The 25,897-nt window shown below is 41.1% G+C and overlaps 2 protein-coding genes across 3 annotated transcripts; one reads left to right on the forward strand and one right to left on the reverse strand.

The window, feature by feature from the left end:
- Positions 1 to 6,215: 6,215 nt before the first annotated feature.
- On the forward strand, positions 6,216 to 18,882 carry usp8 (ubiquitin specific peptidase 8). Of its 2 annotated transcripts, none has more exons than XM_085404878.1 (19): positions 6,216 to 6,328; positions 6,982 to 7,158; positions 7,313 to 7,457; positions 7,565 to 7,650; positions 7,765 to 7,906; positions 8,766 to 8,808; positions 8,899 to 9,070; positions 9,253 to 9,415; positions 9,518 to 9,659; positions 9,841 to 10,127; positions 10,222 to 10,695; positions 11,353 to 11,427; positions 11,567 to 11,865; positions 12,280 to 12,501; positions 12,590 to 12,800; positions 14,265 to 14,501; positions 14,708 to 14,850; positions 14,974 to 15,106; positions 16,823 to 18,882. In XM_085404878.1, the coding sequence occupies exons 2-19, from the start codon at positions 7,055 to 7,057 to the stop codon at positions 16,979 to 16,981; spliced, it is 3,237 nt and encodes a 1,078-aa protein (XP_085261004.1). In that variant the 5' UTR covers positions 6,216 to 6,328; positions 6,982 to 7,054; the 3' UTR covers positions 16,982 to 18,882. The 2 variants fall into 2 exon arrangements, with proteins under 2 accessions (XP_085261004.1, XP_085261011.1); XM_085404885.1 differs by having other exon boundaries at positions 6,216 to 6,306.
- LOC146678919 (uncharacterized) lies at positions 18,656 to 25,398 on the reverse strand. Its single transcript, XM_085404898.1, has 7 exons — positions 23,805 to 25,398; positions 23,161 to 23,376; positions 21,478 to 21,673; positions 21,150 to 21,365; positions 20,903 to 21,045; positions 19,903 to 20,038; positions 18,656 to 18,844 (listed from the first exon to the last, which is right to left on the reverse strand). The coding sequence occupies exons 1-7, from the start codon at positions 25,016 to 25,018 to the stop codon at positions 18,656 to 18,658; spliced, it is 2,310 nt and encodes a 769-aa protein (XP_085261024.1). The 5' UTR covers positions 25,019 to 25,398.
- Positions 25,399 to 25,897: the final 499 nt, after the last annotated feature.

The raw sequence follows: 25,897 nt of genomic DNA on the forward strand, positions 1-25,897 counted from the left end.
TATATTTTCAAACTGGTGTTCAGGCCCCCTCACAAGGTTTCTGTTTTTTTTTTTTTGTGTGCGTGTGTGTAAATTATATATTTGGTGACATCTCTCTGACCCTTAATCTTTAGGGAAACACAATTCGATACAATTAACCTCCAGTCTCATTTCCTCCCCTCTTCTTACTCCAACAGGTTATGAATGATGATGGATCATGATGAGCGATATTTTCAATGTATGATGACTCTTCACAAAGTAATAAAAGTAAAAAAAAATAAACAAACAATAAATGTAAACACAGTAAAAGGTACTGGGATGATGAGGGAAAACCATTTATGTCATTAGCTTATTGCAGCCTTTTAAACCCTGACAAAAGCCTGAGCAGCACCTGGACTGTTCGCACACTGCACTGTTTACTATGCATTGTGCTCAGCATGTGATAGCTCTCATGTGGTGCTCTGGGGAAACCAGTCGCTGGATGACAATCGAGCCACAATTCAAACCTACAAAGCACGCATTATTGGTAAGTCACCGAGAGAGAGCAAGCACACTGAAATTAATAACATGTTTATCTAAGACATATGTAAACATATCTAATCAATCAATGAATTCATGAATCAAAAATGAATAACTGGCAAGCAACAACGGAAGATTTATTTTTTTACTCTTTCATTTATTTTAATTCATTTGTAGTTATTTTTTGTAACACACTGTGCACGCTTGTACTTGATTAAACTTTACCATTAACCATTTACTGCTCTCTAATAATAGTATAATTCTTTCATTTAAAATGTCATTAGTTTTGTCACATAAGATGAAAAGAACCACACAAAGTTAAAGAAATCCATAAATGCACTTGCATCAGTGTTTATTCTATCATTTCCTTCATTAAAGCTGCGAACAAGCAACTTCGCATGGAAGCTTCTAATCAAATGTGCCTGGTTTGAGAGCAAGAAAAGGCTTCATCACTGAACTTCTCCACATTCCCAGCGTGGTTCCAGAGATACACACAGGCTGTTCTTTGCTGCAGGTACTGTGACACACTTTTAGTGGCAAAGGTGAGGTGGATCTTCCTAATTCTTACATACAACTGTCTGCTTGTGAATACAAGTATCTAATGAGCCAGTCACACAGCAACAACTCCATTTGACATTAGCATGACAGCATCTAATGGGAAAGAAAAGTGATTTAAATGACTGTGTGAGGGTTGACAGAGAAATGGTCTGAAAGAGGAAAATATCCAGTGAGGAGCACTTCTCTGGGAAAAGTTTCTTCACATCAAAAACTTGAAGCAGATGTGCTACAGCAGCAGAAGACCACACTGATACCCACTCCTGTCAGCTAAGCACAGGACATTGAGGCTACAGTTTGTACTGGATCACCAAAACTAGACAGCAGAAAATGTGAAAAGTGTTGCCGGGTCTGATGAGTAGATTTCTCCTGCCACATTCAGATGGTGGAGTCAGAACTGGGTGTAAACAACATGAAATCATGGCTCCTTGTGCACAACACGGAGCCTTTGGGGTCACATTTAAGTAGGTACTAGTAGGTACGCAGTGTTGGGAAGGTTACTTTTGAAATGTATTCCACTACAGATTACAGAATACATGGCCCAAAATGTATTTTGTAACGTATTCCGTTACGTTACTCAATGAGAGTAACGTATTCTGAATACTTTGGATTACTTAATATATTATCATGCTTTTTTACAACTAATGAATGTCCTGTTCCTGTGTGATTCATTACTATTACTGAAGGCTACTCAATAGCAACTAGATTTTTAAATCTTAATATAAAATGAGTAACAGTAGGGTGGACATTAGGTGAGGCTGCACTTTTTGCAGCGATCTCATATAGAAAACTATTCCGCGCGTATATAAAATAGGTCCGCAGCTCCAAACCGTAGTAAAGGGACCTCTGGCTAACACGTCGGTTTCCCTGTCGGGCTCGTAGCCGAAAACTAGCTTTACTTTGTTGTCTTGGTCAACTTTGCTGGCGAGAGACAGAGAGAGGCGTTGAAAGGCTGCTCCAGCGGAACTTATTGTTTCGGAGGAAAACAGGAACACAGTGTATACTCGAGTCTTAACAGCTTACTTACACCTGGGCTCGTCAGACACTCTTTTTTGGCTGCAGTGGTTATTATTATATTTACATGCTTCCAGCTCCCGTTTCTGCTCAGTGACAAGTCGTACTTTTCCACTCACCTTTTTTCTCCCTCCCTCGCTCATAGATACATAACGGGTATGGCAGTCCATTCTCCCTGCAGCACGGACTACACTGCCCATGAGGCTACATTCTTTAGGGCTATGCCTGTAACACTCTGCTATTGCCTTCATATTAAATCATTTTAAAAAATATTTCGTCACGTCATTATGAGACTCGAGATTGAGACACGGGCATTTGAGCCTCTTAATGCTGTTTTGTTTGGGTTTCCACCTGTGTGGAATTACAAAAAGTAGAGAGGGCATAGCCTTACATATGAAACAGGAAAAGACCGCCGCGTAATCCCTTTATTTCAACAAAGTAACTGTATTCTAAATACCACCCTTTTAAACGGTAACTAACGGAATACAGTTACTCATATTTTGTATTTTAAATACGTAACGGCGGTACATGTATTCCGTTACTCCCCAACACTGTAGGTACGTACCTTTTCCAGTCTGCAGGGTTAATTTTGAGAATGGGTCTAGTTTAACCAAAATCATAATCTTTTCATGAGCTCAACCAATCTGAGAGTGACACAGGACATGAAACATGGTCTCTGGACTGGCTGCCTTGTGATCTACGTCACTGCAACACTATCTGCCCAATCTTTAAGTAACTGTTTATTAAAACATACATTTTTAAAAACGATCCATATGGTGTTACTAGATGAATTACAGTGTTTCTTAACCTCAGTTGCGAAGAAATGTTCATGGACAGTTTATAAGCCATTTATTAACAATTTTGTAAGTATCGTTTATTACTGTTAAAATGGTTAAAGAGTTTATGTAGATATATTTACATCTGACATCTGGTCTCCAAACTGTCACATAGGTTAACGATTCTTCTAAACTAGCCAAACTGGTTATTTAAATTTGATCAAGAACAAAGAGTTTTGATTTTATGTAGGAAAACTGGTAGCATGCAATGACTAATGGCAGGAGTGGGTGTGTTACTATACACAGAAATAAGTGTTATGTGATATGGAGCATAGTACACTGTGACTATTGTGCTCCTTGTGTGCTTTTAAATTTGAGAGGCTGAGCCTGATGAAAGCGGGTTTAAGCATTATTGTGCAATGAAGCCTGATCGCTGCCTTGTGACATCAAAGTGAGAGTGCTTCTTATTTGGTCTGATTCTGCTGCTTTTATTCAAATAAGCTGAAAATAGCTGTGCAACATAAGCCCGTCACAAAGAAAACTTTGAGCTTGATAATGCAAACCAAAAAAAGCAAAACAACAGCATGAAGAGCAGAGAGGAAAAACTAACGACTAATGATGAGACTGGCTGTGACTGAAGGTTAAAAAAAAAATTGGAAAAGCAACTAAGTGTCAGTTTAAACATGTTCCCCTTGCATAGGAGGAATGTTGGAGGTAGAAAATAATGAACCAAATAAAAAATGTAATGCAGAAAGTCACTTATCTAATAACAGCTTTGCTTTTTTATTGTTTTGTTTCACTTTTTTAAAATTACTTTAATGTAAAACTCACAACTTAACAGGTGATTTATTAAATCATGGTATGAATGTGACAAAAGCAGCACTTATCCGTTCCATTTGAACCATTGTGTGTACAACAGATCAGACTGGTTTAACTGCAGACCAGTCTGGCATGGCTGTAAGCTACTGTTAATAGGGCAGTCCTAAGAAAATACAAGTACGCTCTGCTTTCAAAAAGAAAGATTCATTTTCAGTTTCAAAACTGACCATTACTACAGTACAGTACAATACATGATATACAATGTCCTTGATGTAAAAGGGAATTACATACTGTATATAGATGTGAATATATTCCTTTGTATGGGAAGCCCATCACAGTAGAAGAAAGAAAAGAAGCTGAAGGTCAGAGCCAACTTAGAAACAAGCTTTCTTTGTGTTGACTTCAACAGCTCATCATTTTCCTCTCAGCTGTCCATTTGAAGAGCAGGTAGAGTCTCTATGCAGCCTTGTGAAAACTCATTAGACCCCATGATTCAGCAGCTTGCAGAGCCCCCTTTAGCAGGAATATCTATTTTCTGTATGACTTTATTGGTCTCTCAGGAATTTTGACCCATTTTTCTTTACAGCATTGCTTCAGGTCATTTATGTTTGCGGACAAATATTTATTTTCGGGCTCTTAAAGTTCCTCCAGAGTATTTCAATCAAGTTGAGGTCTGGACTTTGACTGAGCCCCTGTAACACCAACAATTCTTCTAATCTGTGAACCAGTTTCAGCCAAGCTTGAGCTGTTTAGAAAGATTGTTAACTCATCATAATCTCATTATTAACTCCACAACACTTTGTATATGGAGTTCATGATTGATTAGTGAATGCAACATGCCCATGTCCTGTGGCTGAAAGTAAGTCCAAATAATCACCTTTCTACCGCTACACTGACAGTTGGTATGAGGTGCTTGTGGTGTTGTACATTATGGGCAAACATCTCAACTTTGTTTTTGTCTGTCCAAAGGTTTGTCCTGATGCAACTTTGTGAACCTAATCCTTACTGCTGTGTCCTTTTTTAGAGAGAAGCAGCTTTCAACATTTAACAAGCCAATGGAACCTGACATGTAGCCCTTGGTTTGTCTGTGCATTGCATGATCTGACCTTGAGTGAATTTACTGGGATGGTACTCCTCAGAATATGTCAGTGTAGCTTCTCAGTCATCCAGGTAATGGATCTTAAAAAGAAAAGAGACTGGACTTTATTAAGTCTCTTCGAGCCCTTTCGCCTTTCAACTGAGAAGCTTTTTCAGTTCTAAAACCAAATGGTGGGGAGTCCCAGGTATTTAAACCTTAGTGGGAGTTGTCCCTTAAGAGGGCTGTTGACCCACTAGTGATCACGTGCCTCATCGAACAAACCAAAGTGTGAAAAGGGGTGTGGATCATTATCAGCAGAGGTTTTGGGTGAAACCATCATGTGACTCATTGAGATTAACTGACACAAGGCTTGAGTGGGTGTTAAGGTGCCTGGGAAGGGTTCTCAAATCTGCACAGTAGGTTACATACAGTTGGTATCATTAACCACCCCCTGTAGTCAAAGATGGTGGTGCACAGTAGACATAGACGGCCTCTTTCACTCCTCTTTCAAACCATCTGTCCTGTCTGTCCAAAATGTGAACACTGGCATCCTCAAAAGAGTGAGCTGAGTCTCATCCTGCTGAGGTGGAGTAGCTGTAGTTTCTAGAATGTAGAGGTCTGAGTACTCCTGCTGCACTGCAAACAAATACTACGTGGTTTCGTTTCTGTTTGGGAGTTTTGTCATTGGGACAAACCAGTTTTTGTCTGACGGCGTGGCTGGGTCTGAAGTGCACTTTTTCACACGGCTCTATATATAAACAAAAGAACCAAAAACACATTAATCACTGGGCAGAATAAAACTGTTTTAACTATACAGAGTTATGGCAGTAGGGTAGGATAGGATTCAACTTTATTGTCATTAAACATGTATAAATACAGGGTAACAAAATATAGTTTGCATCTAATCAGAAGTTCAAGGTGCATTAAGTGCATTAAGAGCAGATTATATACAGATAAGGGTAGCATGAAAGGTGGGAATAGTTATGTACAGATTATGTACAAATAAATGAAGTATACAGATGTTTATATAACTATACAGAGAGCAAATATACAGATGTACTGCGGACAAATGTATAGATGTACTGATGTATACATATGTACAGACATACAGATGAGGTGTATAGAATACAGATATTCTATATTGCTATACAGACGGGCAGATATACAGATGTAATATGAACTAATATACAGATATGCTACATATGCACATATGTACCAATTTGTGGTAAACAGATCTACAGAGTGCTATGAATATATCTACAGCAGTTGAAGAGTAGCGCTATAAACTATAGTAGTGAACAATGTAAGTACGTGCACTTAAAAGTCACAGAGCAATACAGATAAAATACAGGAGTCATCACAAAATATGTGGTTTGGCAGCAAAGATGTGGGAAACGGGTATCAGGAAAGAAAAAAATGACTCCAGAAGGTGGCGGTAGTGTGATAGTAAGGATGCCAACGTCTAAGAATTAGCTGAAGAAGAAGAAGAAGAAGAGAACGGGTTGGGGAAAAAAAGGAGGAAGCGGAACAAGAAATCAGAATCAGCTGTCAAAAAGTGGCTAAAATGTAAGCAACGGATCATAAAGAGGTATTTTTTAAAACTAAATGTATATTGTCAAACTGTCAGACAGTAATATAGACCTCAGTGATATGGGGGGTGTTATGTACTCGACTGTCTCTGTTGTAGGGAAATAGTTCTCATAAGCTAACCTTAACGCTTAACTACGTGCGCTCCAAGCGCAGCTTGCTAACTGACGTAGCTAGCAGGCTAACGAGGAAGGTAACAACGCCAGGTGCACATTTAAGGGGCTAAATAGGTTTTTTATCAGCCAAGTAGTAGGTTTAAGGTTTAAACCGAATGCTGTCAGTTTAGTTGACCTTTAGCTGCTTCGTAAAAGCATCCAGCCGAGTAGTGGTTAGCGGCTAACATTAGCGAGAAAACTATGTTGTTGTCGTCAGTGTTGACATGCCCTGGGTCTGTTGACTACAGCCAAGCGCCGTGTCATAGCCAATAAGTGATTTATCTGCGAAGTGTCATCGTTTCGGCTTAGCCTGTCCTAATTCTAGACATTTCTAAATACTACACAACCGCCGACGGCACGGGAAAACTTTTTGAGACGTTTTTGCTAACCGTGGCTTAAATGTTCTTTTGCAGATTGAACTGTTCTATGAAACTAGAACAGCTGTTCTAGTATAAACGGCGTGTGTTTGTGTTTTTCTCTTTCACAAACATTTATCTAGAGATGTTCGGAGCTTGTCTACACCACTGACCCTTTTGCCTGCCAGTGACCTTTGACTCAACACATTCGCCAAGATGCCTGCAGTTTCCACCGGGGTCAAAGAGCTGTATTTGTCCACCTCTCTGGGGGACCTCAATAAAAAAGCTGAAATTAAGCCAGACAAGACAAGCACTAGAAAGTAATGTTACTATATTTTTTTTGGGCAGAAATTATTACCTAATAAAAAGACATTTGTCACTGATCTCAATTTTCTGGCTTCTGTGACTGAAGCACATTGCAGTCATGTGGAAATGAAAATCTTTAACTTACATATACTTTTTTCGTGTTTGTAGTTATGTCCAGAGTGCCTGCAAAATATTCAAGGCGGCAGAGGAGTGCCGTCTGGACAGAGATGAGGAGAAAGCTTATGTACTGTACATGAAGTATTTGACAGTATATGACATCATCAAGAAGAGACCAGAGTTCAAGCAGCAACCGGTATACCTAATATTTATAAGTTTGTTCATTCTTTTTGTATTGCTAACCTAATGTTTTTTTCACATGAAGGCAGATTATTTACTTGAAGTGTTCTCTGATGTGCACAGGAGTATTACGTGACTATGCTTGGGACAAACAGCTTTAAGAAAGCCATTGAAGAAGCTGAAAAGCTGTCTGAAAGTCTTAAACTCAGGTTAGAGGTTTCAGCTGTCATGATTATGCTCACTTTCTTAATTCAGACACTGTAAAATAGGATATTGATTTTGTTTCACTTAACTGATCTTTATTTCCTACCTATTTTGAACAGGTACGAAGAGGTAGAGGTGAGAAAAAAACTAGAGGAAAAGGAGAGACAAGAGGAGAAGAAGAGGAGGGAGGAAATGACAGAAAAAGATGGCGATCGGGGCTCTCCAAAAACGTCATTCACAAACAGGAAGGACAGCAAAAAGGTGAAGGTTTGAAATGAGTACACACACTGCTGCCAGTGTGTATACTCTTTGCAAAGTATATTGCTGGTTTTGGAATTATTTTTGAGGGCCCCATTTACGTAAGATATATAGGCTTTGCAATGGATTATTCTTCCATCCAGATGACATAGATGTGTCACCTTCTGGACATTCTGCACACATCACAAAAGGAATACTCAGATAATAGAGTTTGTCAAACTGGTCTGCCTGCATTCAAGACCTGTCCCCCATTGAAAACACTTGGACAACAAAACAGGCCAAAGAAGACTCTGAACTGTATGAAGCTGAACTCAGATAGTGACTGGAAAGCACTTTCCCACAGTAGCTGATCTCCTCAGTTCTTATTAGTTTTTTAAACATGAAATGTGATGCAAGAAAGTGGTGAATCTGCCACTATCCCAACTTTTTTTAGAAATATGTTGCAAATCAAAAAGAGTATTTTACTGTCTTATATGTAACTTTCCGATAGTTTACCAAATTTATGCTTACATAAAAACTGCATCGATCAATAACCCTCCCAAAAGGATCTAAACTAAAGCACAGTATAAGAGTTGAATTTTGCAGGTGGTTACAGGTATTGAGATATTTACTGCACACAGCATTTCTGTGCCTTTGAAAAATAAAGTGAGATATAAAGACTTCGAATGTTTTCTTTGCCCTACTGGGCATTACAGTGGATTTTAATAATAATAATAATAATGCAAACACCCGTAGCTTAATTAATATTTGAATGCCTGTATTGAAATCGTAATGATTCTTTTTTGTACCTTTAGTATAAGGGGAAAAATCCAGTTTATGTCAACATGCTAATGAGATGAGTCTTTGTGGATGTGTGTCGCAGGTGAAAGCTGAACAGAATGAACTGAAGAATGCAACCTCAAAAGGTAAAGTGGAAAAACTCAAAGCAGTCACTTTGTTTTTATCTTTGAATTTAGTTGATTTATTAGTGCTGAGTTATGAATTTTGTCTGACAGCTGCGCTGCCTGCTGGTGGGATCACGGCTGAGAAACTTTTCAACATGATGAAGGACCAGACTATCGCAATAATTGTTATGGATGCACGCAGCCATCGAGATTTTGAGGAGTCTCACATTCAGGTCCCGGCTCAAACCTGCATCAGCGTGCCTGAGGAGGCCATTAGCCCAGGGTGAGAAGCGAAGCTTCAAACTTGATTGAAGTTTGTTCTAACACACCATGTGTGATTCATTATCAAATAATAATATGAATGGACTGATCTTTCTACCTTCAGTTTGTTTTTGTGTCTGTGTTTTTTTTGGGGGGGGGGGGGTTTGGTCAACCTGTGGATAATGAAATGTTTTGACTTTTCAGAATCACTGTGAATCAGATTGAGGCAAAGCTGCCAGAAGAGTCCAAAGAGCACTGGAAACGGCGGGGATTTGTAGATTATGTCATCCTCTTGGATTGGTTCAGTTCTGTCACTGACCTTAAACTGGGGACCACCTTGCAGAGCCTCAAAGATGCTCTTTTTAAGGTAACTGTGTCTGGCGGGTGGTTGACTTTATGCAGTAGCTTGTAAATATCAATACCTGTGTTTTCATGTAAAATTACAATGTTGTGTTTGATAACTGCACAGTGGGACAGCATCACCATCCTGCGTAGTGAGCCGCTGGTGCTGGAGGGTGGCTATGAGAACTGGCTGTTGTTTTACCCCATGTATACGACCAATGCTAAAATTAGACCACCTCGACAGACCATTACCAACACCCTTCCTCAGTGTGAGTATGAGTAGTACAGTTTATTTAAAAAATGGCCCTTTAATGCTATGTTTTCTCATTTTATGAGATAGAAAATAAAAACCACAATATACTTTATATAATTTTGTATTACTCACTTACTTCCTAATTGTGACTGGACTCTTGTCTTACATGTAGACATTTTCTTTGATGTTTTCAACAGTGAACTTTAGCTACCCATCCCTTGAGGAACCAAAACCTCCAACCCCACCTCCACCCGAGCCTGAAGTTTCACTTGAGCCTCAGGAACCATCAGCTCCTGTGCTGGTGAATGGGATCACACCAGCAGAACCTCCAACATCTAAAACTTCCATAGTCGCTGATAGGTTGCCCGACAGTGTTGATTTCTCTGTCACCGGCTCCACAAATTCAGGTCAGGACTTGGGTAAGAAGGCCCCTGCTGCAAGCACATCCAGCCAGTCACCTGCAACACCCAAAGCATTCCCTCAGGTATTGTTTGCCCTGATAACTGTTAAACCTTTAGAGAATGCAAAGCATTAAAGGACTCCAAATGTGTCTAAACATGACTCTTCTCCTGTCCCAGTTTGACCGTACCAAGAAACCTGAACCTAAGCCCAGCCAAAACGGGTCAGCAAAGGATTCTACCCAGAATGGCCCAGTTGTCCCAGACCGTTCAGTTAAACCACCCTTTGCTCCTAATGCTTCTCTTTCTAAAGAAGAACAAAGTCAGATACACTCCGAAGCAGTGGCATTGATGGAGAAAGCAAAGCAGGAGCAGGAGAAACGCATGCAGCAGCGTCGTTTAGAGGAGGAGAAACAGGAGTCGAAAGAAAGGCTAGAAAAGGAAGAAAGTGAGAAGAGAAAGAAGGAAGAGGAGGAGAGAAGACATCAGGAGAAGAAGAAACTGGAAAGGCAAAAAGCAGAAGATGAGGAAAATAAAATAAACAAAGCATGGGATGAAAAAGACAGGAGAGGAAAAGAGCAGAACTCTGACACACCCTCTAAGAGTATGTCTCTGGATTCCCCGGCTCCCAACCATATTGTTAGTGAGATTAAGGTGAGTCCTCTTCTCTGTCAGAGATAATTACTGTCACAAACAAATGAAAGTTTAAGGTCATCCCACAAGGTCCTAGTGTCTTAAATCATTGGTTAAAAGAAGATGTTAAAAATTCTTCGTCATAATTGCACATCCTAAACAATGTACTTTTTTTTTTTTTAAACACACAATCCACTAAACTGTTTTAATGAGTTAAAGGATTAGAACCTAGTTTGGCTCCTAGAGCTAAAGTATAACAATTAGAGCCCAAATAACAATTATTTGTAAAGATAAAACTTCAAATAGTGTAATGCTCCTCATATAAAGGTGGCATGTGTAGGTTGAAACTTTAGATTCTAACCCCCCCATTTTTACTAACTAGTCCTGTTTAGGCTGATCGCTTCCTTCAGTTTAACCTGTCACTGTCAAAATGGAGGAACAGTTTGATAGAGAAGTGAAGCCACTGCTAAACAATTGTAGTTTGTCCTTTATTAAATTTGAAGTCCTGGACACTTGGGGTTAGTGTTGTCTGTCAAACTTAATGCGTTTGTTAGATTTCCGCAGGGCTGTGAGAGACTGTGACTCTCACAGCCCTGCTGTGACTGTGAAAGCCTTTACAATAATTTTTTTGTATGATCTTATTAAATAAAGTGTGTTTGTGTGTGTGTGTCTTCACAGAGGGAGCCTCTGACCCGAGCAAGGAGTGAAGAGATGGGTAGGAGTGTACCGGGTCTTCCTGATGGTTGGATGAAGGTACCAGATAACCAAACCTGAAATAAGTGATTCATTTGAAATAACTGAGGGTGAAAGTTCAAAGGAAAAAAAGTTTAAAGGTTTATGGTTAAATTTTACCAAATGCTTTTCTTTTCTTCCGCTTAATTTTCTTGGCTAGTTCCTTGACACAGTGACGGGGACCTACCGATACTACCATTCGCCAACCAATCGTGTCCACCTGTACCCTCCTGAAGTCACTGTTCCCCAGACCCCACCATCGACACCACCAACAGTCAAACAGAAAACACCACGACCAGCTGAGCCAGACACAAACCGTGAACAAGAGCAGGAGCAGTCTAAACTGAAACGCTCCTACTCTTCCCCTGACATCAGTCAGGACCTGAGAGAGGAGGCACAGAAAAAGGCCACTGCCCCGACCGCTACTGCTGTCATACCCACAATCAACAGAGAAACCAAGTAAGACACGCTGTGCACCTATAAATATGTTTTAAGTGAACAGATAATAGCTGCATATTATAAAGGACAATAGAAGCCTGCAAAATACTTCTTCTGGTATGAAGATGATGTGTTGGAGTGTCATAAAGGTGATTCAGATTGTGTTTGTGTGGATAGAAGAGTAGCTTTTGATAGTATTTCCTCAGGCTGTTTAGTTAAATGAGCAGAAAATGTGTGATAAGGTAGTAATTTCAGTGACTGTTCATGTTTAGTTTGAACCTGTTTTACAATTAAATATTATGCTTTTTGTGCTGTTAAAGCAACAATGGTATGTATGACCTGTATTCTTTGTATATATTACACTGTGGTACTTCCTTTGATGATTCATCTGTAGTAACTAGTCTGGCTCTCTTATTTTACTCTTTTCTCTTTCAGACCTGCACCTGCCAAAGTCTATTCTAAAGTGGAGATTGCGCGTCCTTCAGCAGCCAAAATTCGCAACCTCAATCCCACATTTGGGGGTTTGGGCGCATCACTGACTGGCCTTCGTAACCTGGGCAACACATGTTATATGAACTCAATCTTACAGTCTCTTTGCAACACTCCTGCCTTGGCTGAATACTTCAACAACAATTGCTACCTAGAGGATATAAACAGGTTAGATCCGAGATAAGTGGAATTGCTGGTCATAATGAGGTCTGTATGCGGGGGAATGTATAACACCGGAGCCTCTGTTCTCTTTCAGGCACAATATTCTTGGCCACAAAGGGGAGGTGGCCGAGGAGTTTGGTGTAATCATGAAGGCCTTGTGGGCTGGTCTGTACAAGTGCATCAGTCCACGTGACTTCAAGATCACCATAGGCAAGATCAATGAGCAGTTTGCTGGTTATGACCAGCAAGACTCCCAGGAGCTGCTGCTGTTCCTCATGGATGGGCTTCATGAGGACCTCAACAAGGTAGTGTGAAAACTTAATAAGGGGTATTCCACAGCCACCAGTGAGGCATAAACAAAGTCTTACAATGGTTACATGAAAAGAGAACCATTAACATCTAAATATTCTCACTCTTATTTAAATATTGACTAAATTAACAGTGCATCCTTTATTCTGTTGAACCACAGCTTTCTCAGGTTTCCTTTTAGTATCCCTGTATGTTGTTGCACACTTGCCTGTTAACAATGAAGTCCTAGTCTTTTTTATCATTTTCCTTCTTTCTGTTTTTTTCACTGGGTTTCATTTTGATGGCAAATTAGAGAGTAAGTAAATAGCTGTGTGTCTTTGGTCCTCCTGCAGCAGTGTGCGTGTGACGTGTCTGCATCTGTCTGGTCTGATGCTCTGTCAGAACCTCTGTGCATGTTGACCCAAGACATGCTCATTGCCTGTATCAACAGATGTCTTTCCTTTCGTTTATTTTGTTTTTACTGGCTTCATGTGCATTTAGATCAGGGGGGGGGATGACGACAAAGCAATTGTGTGATTGTATGTTTTTTTTACAACTCAGCTGTAAGAGGCTGATATTGTGGTCACCTACATTTGTGAAGCAATAGATCGAGAACGAGGTGATGTAAGACCTTAAAAATGATGCTGTATGTGTATGTACTAATAATCTTGGATACATTTGAATCTCAATGACCTTGACCTCAAGGTTAGAGTACTTCTGATAACTGTATTTCTGAAAATCTTGTGACTGCAATGACTTTTTGAAATTGATACCCTAGGTGTGTCTACTAGGAGGCTGAGGAGTCACCAGTATTTTATATTTTTAAACTTACTATAACCACAAAGGTAGTAGGGTTTTTTTTTCTGAGTTATTTTTCCTATTGAAGGTATTTTATTTATACTGTTAGAGTATCAGCTGAGTGATACAGTGACAATTGTCTCCACCTGGGGTTAAGTTGCAGAAGTACATCAACCCATTTTCTTTTTGAGCATAGGATGCCAATTCGATTGTAGCAGCTGGTGATGTGCATTTGTCATCACGCACGCCATCTCATCATGTCCCTTTTGTGTGATCTTCTGACCTGTGTGCCATCATGCTGGCCCAGTCCCAGTCCACTCTGTCTCTCTGGGATAATTGATTTTTTTTTTTTTTTTTTGTAAATCATACTAATTAATAAGGTATTAATTAGCAAGTGTTAACCTGCCATATCTTCCTGCCTGTCATACTGAGAGTGAACTGGCTGAACTGCATGCTAATAAGCTGAACAATACTCGAGAGATGAATACAGAGATTATGGCTTGAAAATTCTTCATGTAGTTTTTAGTGAGTTTTCACTTCTCCCTGCAACGTGATATCGATAGGTGGTATAGTGAACATCTGCCATTATTCATTGATTTTTAATTGAATCACAAAGGCAGGTGTCTCTAGCCGTTAATTTGGGCTTGTGTCATTTTAAATTATTTTCTTTCACTTCTGGTCAGGCGGACAACAGGAAGCGGTACAAGGAAGAAGAAAATGACCATCTGGATGATCAAACGGGTGCTGACCTGGCCTGGAGCAAACACAAGCTTCTGAACGAGTCCATCATCGTAGCACTGTTCCAGGGGCAGTTCAAGTCCACTGTGCAATGTCTGACTTGCCATCGCAAGTCACGGACATTTGAGACCTTCATGTACCTGTCGCTGCCTCTGGCCTCCACCAGCAAGTGCTCCCTACAGGTCAGGGCATATCAAAGCATGTTTTTGCTCTCGTGTCAAGCACACATATTGTTATCTAACATATTCACATCGTGACAGCATTTGTTTCTCTGAATTCATTCGGACAAACTAGCCAATTAAATGTATTGTGGTTGTGTAGATCATATTACTCTTGATTAAATGCATAACTATGGTTAATAATTAGTGATTTTTCTACTTCCGGGTAGGACTGTCTGAGGCTATTCTCCAAGGAAGAGAAGCTGACTGACAACAACAAGGTGTTCTGCAGACACTGCAAAGCCCACAGAGACTCCACCAAGAAACTGGAGATCTGGAAGGTCCCACCCATCCTCCTGGTGCACTTGAAACGGTCTGTAATCAAAGCAGTAAAACAGTTTTTATCTGTCTATTTTCACTCCTCACTTTATAAGCTTTACAGGAGTGCTATTTTTGACATTAACATTATTTCCTGTTGTGGGGGTTCTTCCTGCAGGTTCTCCTATGAGGGTAGATGGAAGCAGAAACTGCAGACATCTGTAGACTTCCCTTTAGATAGTCTGGACCTGGCCCAGTACGTCATTGGACCCAAACAGAGCCTGAAGAGATACAACCTTTACGGAGTGTCTGTAAGTGAAACTGAAATGACTGCTGCTGTTTTTACTGCTCTGGTGTAAAAGATTGATGAAGTATTGTTGTCACCCCGCCAGGCAGGCGGGCTTCATGGACACCTAAATTTGTGAATGCAATAACTCGAGAATGTAGCTGTGAGTAGTGAGCAGTAGCTTCAAATTGATAACATGGGAACATGTACAAAAAAATCTCTTCTAATCTCAGTGACCTCAAACTAAATGTCAGAGGTCACATATTCTGAACATCTTTGCACCTGCAATAACTTGAGAAGTAAGTCACCTAGGGTTTTCAAACTGATACCATTGTGGTGTCTACTAAAAATCTTTGATCACTTTCAATCTCAGTAACCTTGACCTCAAGGTCAAATCACTGGCCTTTGCCAATATTTTTAAATTTATGCACTAAACAAAATTTTAACATAAACATTTTATTCTGAAATAACAGTCTGCTCAGGAACCCTCTGAGCCAATCTATATAAATATGATTTCCTGAACTGTATTAAGTTGAGGCATAATGCCAACGGGTCCTGTGACCTGGGCAGTAAATTCAGCAGGTACCACCATGATACCATTTCTCTATTTTGGTGAGAAAGAAGTGTTTGTATGTAGTTTGGTCTCGGTATAGCTGCTTCTACTGACAGACACAGGATTCGTTAAAGGTCTGGCTGAATGACCAAATTATTTATATATACCAATTCTGATATCTTCATAGTCAAAATCTCAAGTTGTATATGGTATCATCTGTGGTAAGATTAGCAGATGAGCAATGATTACAAACTGCTACATGCAAAGTTTAAGGTCTGCTTACTGAACAAAACTGGTGAATTTTTACAATTATTTTGACATGGTGCAATATCTTTGGTCCCACTCAGGCTTCAGTAAACGTTAAATCGATAGATCTAGCATGGGCCATTTAGTTTTGTATGATCAATCTGTGAAAACCTGGGCTTTCTAAGAACACTTTTTTTTTTTTTTTTTTTTTTTTTTAAATGAGTTGTTTGGTTTCCCAAATATAACAAATGTAGGGAGCAAGGTGGATGTCAAATCAAATCAAATCAAATCACTTTTTATTGTCACATCACATGTGCAGGCACACTGGCACAGCACATGCGAGTGAAATTCTTGTGTGCGAGCCCCACAAGCAACAGAGATGTGCAAACACAACAACACAAACGAGCAAAATACAAGAATGGCCAACCTGAAACTAATAAATATATGTACAATATATAATAGTGTATGCATTTCTGGATGTGTATACTAAATATTTTCCTACGTGTGTGTGTGTGTGTGTGTGTGTGTATACACATTTTTACAAATTAAATAGTAATAAAATAAAATAATAATAATAATAAAATATATAAAATATACAGAGTTGAATATGTGCAAAACAAGTGGCATTTATATACAGTGTGGAGTGCATAATGTTGAATGTACAGTTTATCAAAGTAACATCAACAATTGTCTAAATGATAAAACAATGAGTTGGATCTGCTTGGGGACTACAGCCAGTCTTTTGGCAAATAGGCAACACAAGAGCTGTACTGGCTCAGTAGCTTTGGTACATAAATGTGTTTGGTCCCTAAACAGCAAGACAGGATAGTAAAATATTTATACAGGCAAGATTGGAAAGAAAAAACCTGGTTTAAAACATTGAAAACAGCAGCCTGTAATGCTTAAGTAACAGTTGATTGTCGTCTGCTTTTCCACTACCAGAACCACTATGGGGGTTTAGATGGTGGCCATTACACAGCCTACTGTAAGAATGCCGCCAAACAGCGCTGGTACAAGTTCGACGACCATGAGGTGTCTGACATTTCCACCTCCTCCGTCAAGTCCTCTGCAGCCTATATCCTGTTTTACTCCACCCTGTGATGGTGCTGTGGGACATAAAGGAGGCACACTAATACACCAGAGCAGCAATGCTTTTTTCTTTTTAGAATCACAGCTCTGAGGACCTGGTGCACAAAGCTGCAGTTAACTTGTCGGGGAGTTACTCGAGCGAGTGGCCATGAGATCTCGTCTGTCCCAGAAAGGAGAACGGTGCAGGCACACTGTGCAACGCTTCAGCTACTAGAGGAGCCATAGCTGTTTAAAATATGCCATCTGTTCACGTTACTGATCATCTAGAGACTAAATGGATCCTCCTTTAAATCTGACTTCTCTACCATAGTTGTGCTGTAGGGCTGACCGCTGGTCCAGACGCTCTTCACTCGCATTTCTTTCACACTCGGTGTGGACAGCGCTATCGCAGAACTGATTTTCAGCTTTCTTGTACTGTGCATACACAGGATTAACAGTTAGGTACCTACCTACGCTGATGTTGCACATTACAAATGTAAATACTTTAGGGCAAAATATTTATCTGTTAAGTGACCAAATTATTATTATTTTTTTCGTGAAAGTAGCAGCCATTATATTATCTCCATATTCATAAAGGCAAACCATATGTTTTAGGGGTTTACCTGTAGAGCCTTCTCTTGTTTATTAACGAGGGGTGTTGAAGAGACTGTGACTGATTTTTAGCATTCTTCCTGAGGTAAAGGACGGAGTTTTGCTTGTTCATATTAGCCACATTCTTGCACTTATCCACTTATGCAATCACATTAAGTTGTTTATGTAGAACATGTTTAACAGCCGATTTCAGCGCTCTACTCAGAATGCTTTAAACTGATGCTGATATCTTCTCTGTCTTGCTCGGTTCAGCTAATGAAAGGAAACCCTACAGTCTTCTGTAAAGGTTATTGTCAGTTAAACATACTTACTCTTTACATGATTATACTCAAACACTATTTAGAGGCAAATGTATCAGGATAGATTGACATCCTGTTTGGTTCATACTAGTGATTTTTGGTCTTTATTTGTTTGAGGCTTGGTTAGATTTCTTTTTTTTTTTTTCAGGAATTACTTTAATGTTTAGTATTGAGCTGGAGAATGTGAAGACGTGAGAAATTGACCTTAGCCACTTACACGAGTGTGATAGGGTCAACGCACTCTGCCTGACTGACCAGCCGACTGACAAGGGCAAGCACAAAGTAAGCTGATTATTTTTTTTAGAATGGACCAGAGCTCTTAAGGGGTAGGATTAGACTCTGAACTTCCTGACTGTTTTTATTGCCTCGCATGAGATCATGTGCTATTTTCTTTTCACTTGTACTCCCCCCCCCCCCCCCCCCCCCCCCCCCCCCTCAATGTTCTGAAAGTGTTTCAGATATAACGATTATATTAATCTCAAACAACTCATATGTCTATTTATTAAAACTGCTTCAAATTAGTTTCTGTGTGTGTTTGTGAACAAATGTTCCAAGATATCTTCAGCATGTATTAAGTACTGTCATAAAGCCCTTATCAACCTGATGTCCCTGTCTTCCTGTGGTTTGGAGATAGTGTGATAGTTAAACATTATACATTAACACTGAACTCACAATTTATTTCTAATTGTTATGGAGATGCTAACAGTACAAAGAGCAGCAGAGATGTTGAACCAAATGCAGATGATAAGAAACATTTTCAAGAGGGAAACTGATTTTGGTCTTCTATTTGCAAAGCTCACAGTCCTTGGATCTTTGGCTTCTGGAAAGGCTTGCGGCTGTAGAGCAGCATGTAGGCGTTGGGAGATTGCACCAGGGTGTCCTGTACCTCTCTGACAAGCGAGTCGTCAAACAAGTGCCAGGTCTGGGCTGAGGCGTTGTGGCACAGAGCCGTATAGTGACCCATGTTCAGATGACCTGTGTGGTTCTGTTAAAAAATATGAAATGAATACATTAAAAAAACAGATGTGGTGAAAACTCCATGGTTTTCCACACAGTTTGTCATTTCATGTAAATATTACAGTTTTAATTACATAACAGGTGCCAAGTCCTAAACATTAAACCCTTTGTGTTGCCTGGGTGATCTTAAAATGATGCAAAGCACATTGTGGCAATGCCAAAAGTTTTTCTGTAATGTTACAGATTTGTGTTTTATTATTTAAGCCCAAAAAAGTTGGGTTTGTTTCATTAACTGCAGCAGCATTTCTTTATCACGTATTAAAACTGGGACAGTTTATTGAAGCTGCACTTCATTTTCCTCATACTGAGTTATCTCACATTAAATTATTAAACTACTTTACACTGTTAGAAGGGGGATTGGTTCACTGCTCCAGCCCACATAAGATCAAATTGGCCCAGGATGAAAAATGAGTTTTGCGCCCCTGCCTAAGAAAAAGTCTGGCACCAGGGGTGTTCCTAGGAATTTTAAAATGGTCTCTTTAATATTGCAGCTGTTGATTATTTTAATTATATAATAATGTAATTTATCAGGAAATTAATAACCAAAGATTTAAAAAGCTGCAAAATAAATAGTATAAATACAGTAATTGCATCCAAAATATAGTGGAGTAACAGAAGAAAGCAACAACACGTCCAAATAAGTCTCAGTAAATCACTGGAGTAAATGTACTCCGTTACATTCCTACTGGTAGTATTCATGCTCTTATATAACAGTGTTGGGGACTGTAAGATTAACAGTACTCTAGTCCAACCTGCCAAAGATGACTGTCCTCAAGGGCCGAGGGCAGTCATCTTTCAGAAGGGGCTGTTGCCACCCCATGCCCCCCTTCTAGACATACCCCTGACTGCCAAAGTGGCGTCATGCATTTCATTTACAGCCCTGAGCCTTCGCGGTCTCGGCAGTCATGCATCCCCAAGTCTTTGAATCTACGAGTGTGGATGTTTGCAGTGCGCTCAAATATCTTTCGGCAAAACACAAACATGACCTCACAAATTCATATTACGATCTTCTTCATGTTCACTCACCACAACAGCATAAAGATGGTATGAAGAATCTGAGACATTATGCACTGAGCTCGACAGAAATGGGGTCAAGTCGAGCTTCATGGGGAACGCGACATTAGTCCTCAGTTTCACCTGCTTCTTCCCCTTACAGCCAAACCTGCGGCAGAGGAAATAAGTTTAGTTTGAAACACTGACTCTTAAAAAACAGTGGGGGTTATTGATTTATCTTAGCCTTCCTGTATCTCCGGGGTATTTGGAAGCAGAAACACTTCATAATAGAATGCATAACGAGTATTAAGTATTCATGATGCCTGCTGAATTAATGCATGCATGAATACATGTTATTTGTAGCAAAGGTCGGTTACTCAATACTGATAAATGGCGCTATTCGTGTTTTTGTACTTACAAGCAAAAAGACCATTATTGGAAATCAGTTAATTAATTTTTTGAGTCTTTATTGTCTAATAATTTAACAAACTCAGTCCTTGAATTATTCAAATGCATATTGTTGCTTCTCTGTTACTGTCATGACCTTTGTTGCTGTAATTCAAATAGACCAAAAACAGACTGAAATTGGTCACTAAAAAAATGAATGTCTCCAGAGCAGTGGCGGATCTAGAAAATTGTACATGGGGAAGAACCGATTTATTTAAGCATCTGTTTTTTTCCCCCTCAAGCCTATAAAGCCTTCTTGGTTTTGCTCAATTTTGGTCATGATGATATTAATTGTATCATGTGACGTGAATGTGAAAGTTTTGTGCACTGCCGTTTTCACGATCAACACTGAATCTAGGCAACATCGACTAAGTCCTTTAATTGCTTTCAAACAGCACCCTGCTGAAGTTCATCTCCTTCTAAAGATCAAAGATCTCAGAGCAGCTACACTCCTGAGTGGACCTTAAAGTGAGATTATGCTCTGCTAAATGTTACACATCCATTCATAAAATTTAAAGATTTTATCGACTGAACATATACTCTGTAAATAAAGTATCTTAAGAGATGACGATCCATTCCTTCTCACCGTTTTAGGTGTAACATGAGGATCTCTGGAGGTTTGTCCAAACTAGTGATGACCGCCGTTTCTCTCCTCATCCTGCACACTGAACACAGCAGCTGCTCTCCCCCAGTTAGGACAGTCTGCTCGAAGAACAGCGACAGACAGTCCTGCACAACATGAAACGAGAATAAAAGACAAGCACAGAACTGCAGGGATGAGACCGTCAGTATATCAAATGCAAACAGTCTGAATGGTGTTTAAAAAAACCTGCCTGAATGGAGCACTTAAGGATGCCGGCAGGAATCGGAAGTGACAGCACAGTAAACGTTTGTGTGCTGTACGCCTGCTGATCGCAGTGCATGCAGAGGGTTATGTAGCTCAGCTGGCCCTCAAACAGCTGTGACACAATGGTGCTTTCAGTGGTGCAGTACCTATTGTGTTCTTGCCTTTGCTGTCGTATTGAACAGTGCATCTGGTCCTTTGCAACCTTGTAAACAATCACATACGCACAAAAACACACTCAGTTATGGTTTTCGTAGGTTTATATTACAGAGAGGAACAGGCTATGTGATGGTGCAGATGCGCAGGTGTCTCTGCACCTTTTTCAGGTCGTCGTGTAGCGTGTTAAGGAGAAAGAGGAGCAGTTCCTGGGCGTCCTGCTGGGAGTAGTTGTTGAACTGGGGAAAGATGGAGCACAGCACCGACCTGGCCTCTACGGGGGCACAGCTGGAGTTCGTCCCCAGCCACATCTCCTCTAGCAGGCGGACAAACACCTCAGCGACAAGGCACTTGGACCTGCATGAAAAGAGGTTAAACTACTGGAAAAAAACATGACTGCCAACCCTCAGGTGAGTCCGAGAATAAAACGAAGATGCTCAGTCTTAGTCTGTGAAGGTTCTCAGTCATCCAGGTCATGGTAGTCTGAGGAGCTTGCAAAGAAAAGCGTCTGGACTTCTTTAAGTTGCTTGAAGACGTTTCACCTCTCATCCAAGAACTTCTTCAGTTCTAAGGTCAAATGGTGGAGAGTCCCAGATTTAAACCCAGTGGGAGTTTCCCCCCACAAAGGGACAAAAGGACCCCCTGATGATCCTCTACCTAATCACATGAGCCAAGGTGTGAAAACGGGTGTGGGTCACAATCAGCCAGAGTTTCGGGTGAGCTCATTGTGAAATCTGGCCCCACCCTATCATGCGATTTCCTGAGGTCAGATGGCCCAGGATGTGAGTGGGCGTTAAGGCGTCTGGGAAGGGATCTCAAAACTGGATTATAGATGGCAGACAGTTGGTGTCGTAAACCACCGCCTCTGTTCAAAGACGGTCGCTCACAGTGGACATAAATGGCTTCTTTCACTCCTCAATGTTGTTGCGTCTGTCTTTCTTATCCTCCCTCGCTGGTGTCTGATCTTCTTTTCTGTGTCTCTTTGCTGACTTTATAAACGCCCAAATAGGATAACCACATGTTTTGAGTGCTTCCTTTACATGTATGTCCCTTATGTAGCCGGTGTATCAGAAAAACTCAGGAGAGTTTTCTCCAAGCACGACATCCCAGTGTACTTCAGACCCAGCAACACACTCAGACAAAAACTGGTTCATCCGAAAGACAAAACGCCAAAACACAAACTTAACAATGTGGTGTATGCTGTACAGTGCAGCGAGGAATGCCCAGACCTCTACATTGGAGAGACCAAACAGCCACTTCACAAGCGCATGGCACAACACAGAAGAGCCACCTCCACAGGACAAGACTCAGCTGTCCATCTGCATCTAAAGGACAAAGGTCACTCTTTTGAGGATGCCAATGTTCACATTTTGGACAGAGAGGACAGATGGTTTGAAAGAGGAGTGAAAGAAGCCATTTATGTCCACTGTGAGCGACCATCTTTGAACAGAGGCGGTGGTTTACGACACCGTCTGCCATCTATAATCCAGTTTTGAGTTCCCTTCCCAGACGCCTTAACGCCCACTCACATCCTGGGCCATCTGACCTCAGGAAATCACATGATAGGGTGGGGCCAGATTTCACAATGAGCTCACCCGAAACCCTGGCTGATTGTGACCCACACCCGTTTTCACACCTTGGCTCATGTGATTAGGTAGAGGATCATCAGGGGATCCTTTGTCCCTCTTTCGGGGGAAACTCCCACTGGGTTTAAATCTGAGACTCTCCACCATTTGACCTTAGAACTGAAGAAGCTTCTTGGATGAGAGGTGAAACGTCTTCAAGCAACTTAAAGAAGTCCAGACGCTTTTCTTTCCAAGATCCTTAGACATGCTCAGTCTTACTTTTCCAGTTCTCTGCGTGTTTCCTGATCCAGGAGGTGCTCTACGAGGGGCACGGTGGAGCACAGGCACTGTAACACTGCATTTAAGTAGCAAGAGTTGCCAGAATTGTCTAACCCACACACTCCTGGTCTGTTCCAGTTGTTCTGCAGCCTCACTGCAGAGCTGCACCTGTGTTTTCCTTTCACCGTCACCTGACCACAGATGTTGGTGTTTGTCCTGCAGGAAAATTTAGTCAAGCAAAAATATCAAATATATCAATGACAGGATTTATTTGTTCAAATCTTCACATTAAAAGGTCACAATATTAAAAACCCTGGTTATCACATTAGAATGTGGTGTGTCAAGTGGTGGGATAGATAACAGGAAATTAAAAATCAGCTACAAGTAGCAGTAAGGCTCTATGGCAGGTTATGTGGGGTGATGAGCAAGGAAGGAAGACAAAGTCAGAATCGGGTTATGGGTGCTCAAGGCTCAGTGATAAGTGTGGGGATCAAAGATCTAAAACACACACTTATAAATTAAATACTAAGCTAAATATAAAGTTTTCAGAATTTCGTTTTTTTCTGTTTGGCTTATTTCATTCATCAAACATTGCAGCAGCCATAAGACGTTGCAGAAGATCTGTGACAAAAAGCGGGACTAACCTTTGCTTACAAATATTTGAGACATTTTTCTCTTGGTATGAGCTGCTGTTCAGTCGTGGCAGAACGGGCACGGCGGTGCTGCTGTTCATGGCCAGCTGAGAGGCCAGAGTCCTGGTGAACTGTGTCAGGTTGACCTTCTTTCCTGAGCTCTGGCTCTGCAGAGTGTGGAGCACAAATGTGTTGATGCAGATCACATGCAGCGTCACCCAAAGGCCTGGGAGGAATACATCCACCCCTGTTCCTTTTGGATCAGACAGGGGAACGAGGGCAGGTCCTGTCCAACCCTGCAGGTGGGCAATGAGTTCAGACATCATGGAGCCCTCAGGTGGTGAAGATGGTGGCCTCTTAACAGCGGGAACAAAATGAATGGTGAACCCTAATCTAGACAAGATGTGTGTGAGCCTTTCCTCCATCCAGGCAGAGCTATCCAGCTGAACCACACACCTGTGGTTGCAGAAAGGTCTCAGCAGGTGTCTGACCACCTGCTCGACAACAGATTTCTTACTCTGCCTCTGGAGCTGCTCTGGACAGTACAGATACATGTTACAGATGAACCCCGAGCTTGGGTCACAGAGGAGAGCGAGATAAAGAGAGTAGTGCTCCTGCTGAGAGGACAGTCTGTATTTCTTTACAGCCAGGTTTGGCCCCGGCGTATGGAGGGCCTGGTAGCGCTGGGTTATGTGGCCACAGAAAGCAGAGAGGACTTCCAGCTTTTCTCCATCCTCCAGTCTGGTCAGAGACAGCAGGTCGGCCTGGATGCTGTTTCTCTTTAGCACGCCCTGCCATCCGTCTAGTTTCACATTTAGATCATGCCCAAAGTTGCAGTTCTCCCCCAAAGACAGGCTGCTCTGCAGGACCACAGAAAACCACGTCACTGCATCAGCATACCCCTCCTCAGACACATCTGTGCTCTGCTCCCTGCTCTGGCAGTGTGACTGCCGATTTGGCCCTGCCTTCACACCGGCAGCTCTCCTGATCAGCTCCCGGATCGCTTCTCTGTCCAGCACCTCCAGCAGAAGCTCCCTGGCTGTGTAGTAAACCTGGCAATTGGGGCTGGGCCGAGTCTTTGTCAGAGGCTTCACCTTTTTGGACTTTTGGAAGATATTCGGTAAGCAAAGGGTGTCCCTCTGGGTAGCTTCACGCGGTATGTCCACCAGGTGGCAGTCCTCGGACATCCAGGCGCACTCCTTCACTGACAGAGCTTTGGCCTTCATCGTTCAACCTGTGCGCGCTAAGAAAAAGCCATCTCAAAATATGTATTTGTTTGGGAGCAAAAGGAGGAGATAGCCTCAGACGGCGGTATTTTTAATATCCTGTGTGCTATCCGGAAAACTGTGTGTGCTGTTCATGTTCATCTGATCCTCAGGTGAATCCAGCGCTCAGGAGAATCCGCTTTTAGGTAAATCACCTGGGATCCGCAGTAGCCAGACAACTGTGTCCTGGCAACGTAAACACAGCGCTCGTGACGCGCTTCTGGCTTGTGGTGCGCGTGACTCCAGGATTTAACTTGTCATTTAGCAAAACACTAAGAAGAACTAACTCACGGAGAATGTGTTTACTGTGTATCTGTCGGGTATCGTTTGAGCTACATGCAGTTCTTCAGAGTCTCCACTAGATGGTGCTCTGTGGTGAACCAGTGCGGCTTATGGGAACCTACCAGGGACGTTAAACTGTGTGTTTTCAAAACAAAACAGGAACTTTTCTGTAATTGTTATTGTTTATCTATTACTTAATTACTTTGGTGTAGTTTGAATGGCAGTGATTGAGGTCATATGTGCAATACACATACACTTATTCTTCTTTTTTATACTAAGTTAATATACTGTGTTGTGTTGTTTGTTACGTTGTGATGTGTCATATCGTGTCGTGTTGTGTTATATGTAGTGCCGACGTAGGACAGTTTTTCCAATTTCATTGTACTACTGTACTATGTATGACTGTGCAATGACAATAAAGAGTTATCTTATCTTATCTTATCTTATCTTTATCAGTAGGAAATGTTGTAAAACCTTTGAAACTACAGTTCAAAGTCCAAATTCAATGCCCTCTGTTACATTTTCCAAAGCTGCCCTGTGGGCCAGATTGGGGTCTTT

This window comes from Rhamphochromis longiceps, linkage group LG1 (assembly GCF_057381845.1).
Source record: "Rhamphochromis longiceps isolate RC_006_pf linkage group LG1, R_longiceps_female_GT1.1, whole genome shotgun sequence".
Classification (NCBI taxonomy): domain Eukaryota; kingdom Metazoa; phylum Chordata; class Actinopteri; order Cichliformes; family Cichlidae; genus Rhamphochromis; species Rhamphochromis longiceps.

Coding starts and splice junctions, on each gene's coding strand:
- usp8 (XM_085404878.1), top strand. CDS start 7,055: ATGCCTGCAGTTTCCACCGGGGTCAAAGAGCTGTATTTGTCCACCTCT. Junction 7,907..8,765: donor ACAGGAAGGACAGCAAAAAG/GTGAAGGTTTGA, acceptor TGTGTGTCGCAG/GTGAAAGCTGAACAGAATGA. Junction 10,696..11,352: donor ATATTGTTAGTGAGATTAAG/GTGAGTCCTCTT, acceptor GTGTCTTCACAG/AGGGAGCCTCTGACCCGAGC.
- LOC146678919 (XM_085404898.1), bottom strand. CDS start 25,018: ATGAAGGCCAAAGCTCTGTCAGTGAAGGAGTGCGCCTGGATGTCCGAG. Junction 23,377..23,804: donor TCAAATATTTGTAAGCAAAG/GTTAGTCCCGCT, acceptor ATTTTCCTGCAG/GACAAACACCAACATCTGTG. Junction 20,039..20,902: donor CTCATGTTACACCTAAAACG/GTGAGAAGGAAT, acceptor CCTCTGCCGCAG/GTTTGGCTGTAAGGGGAAGA.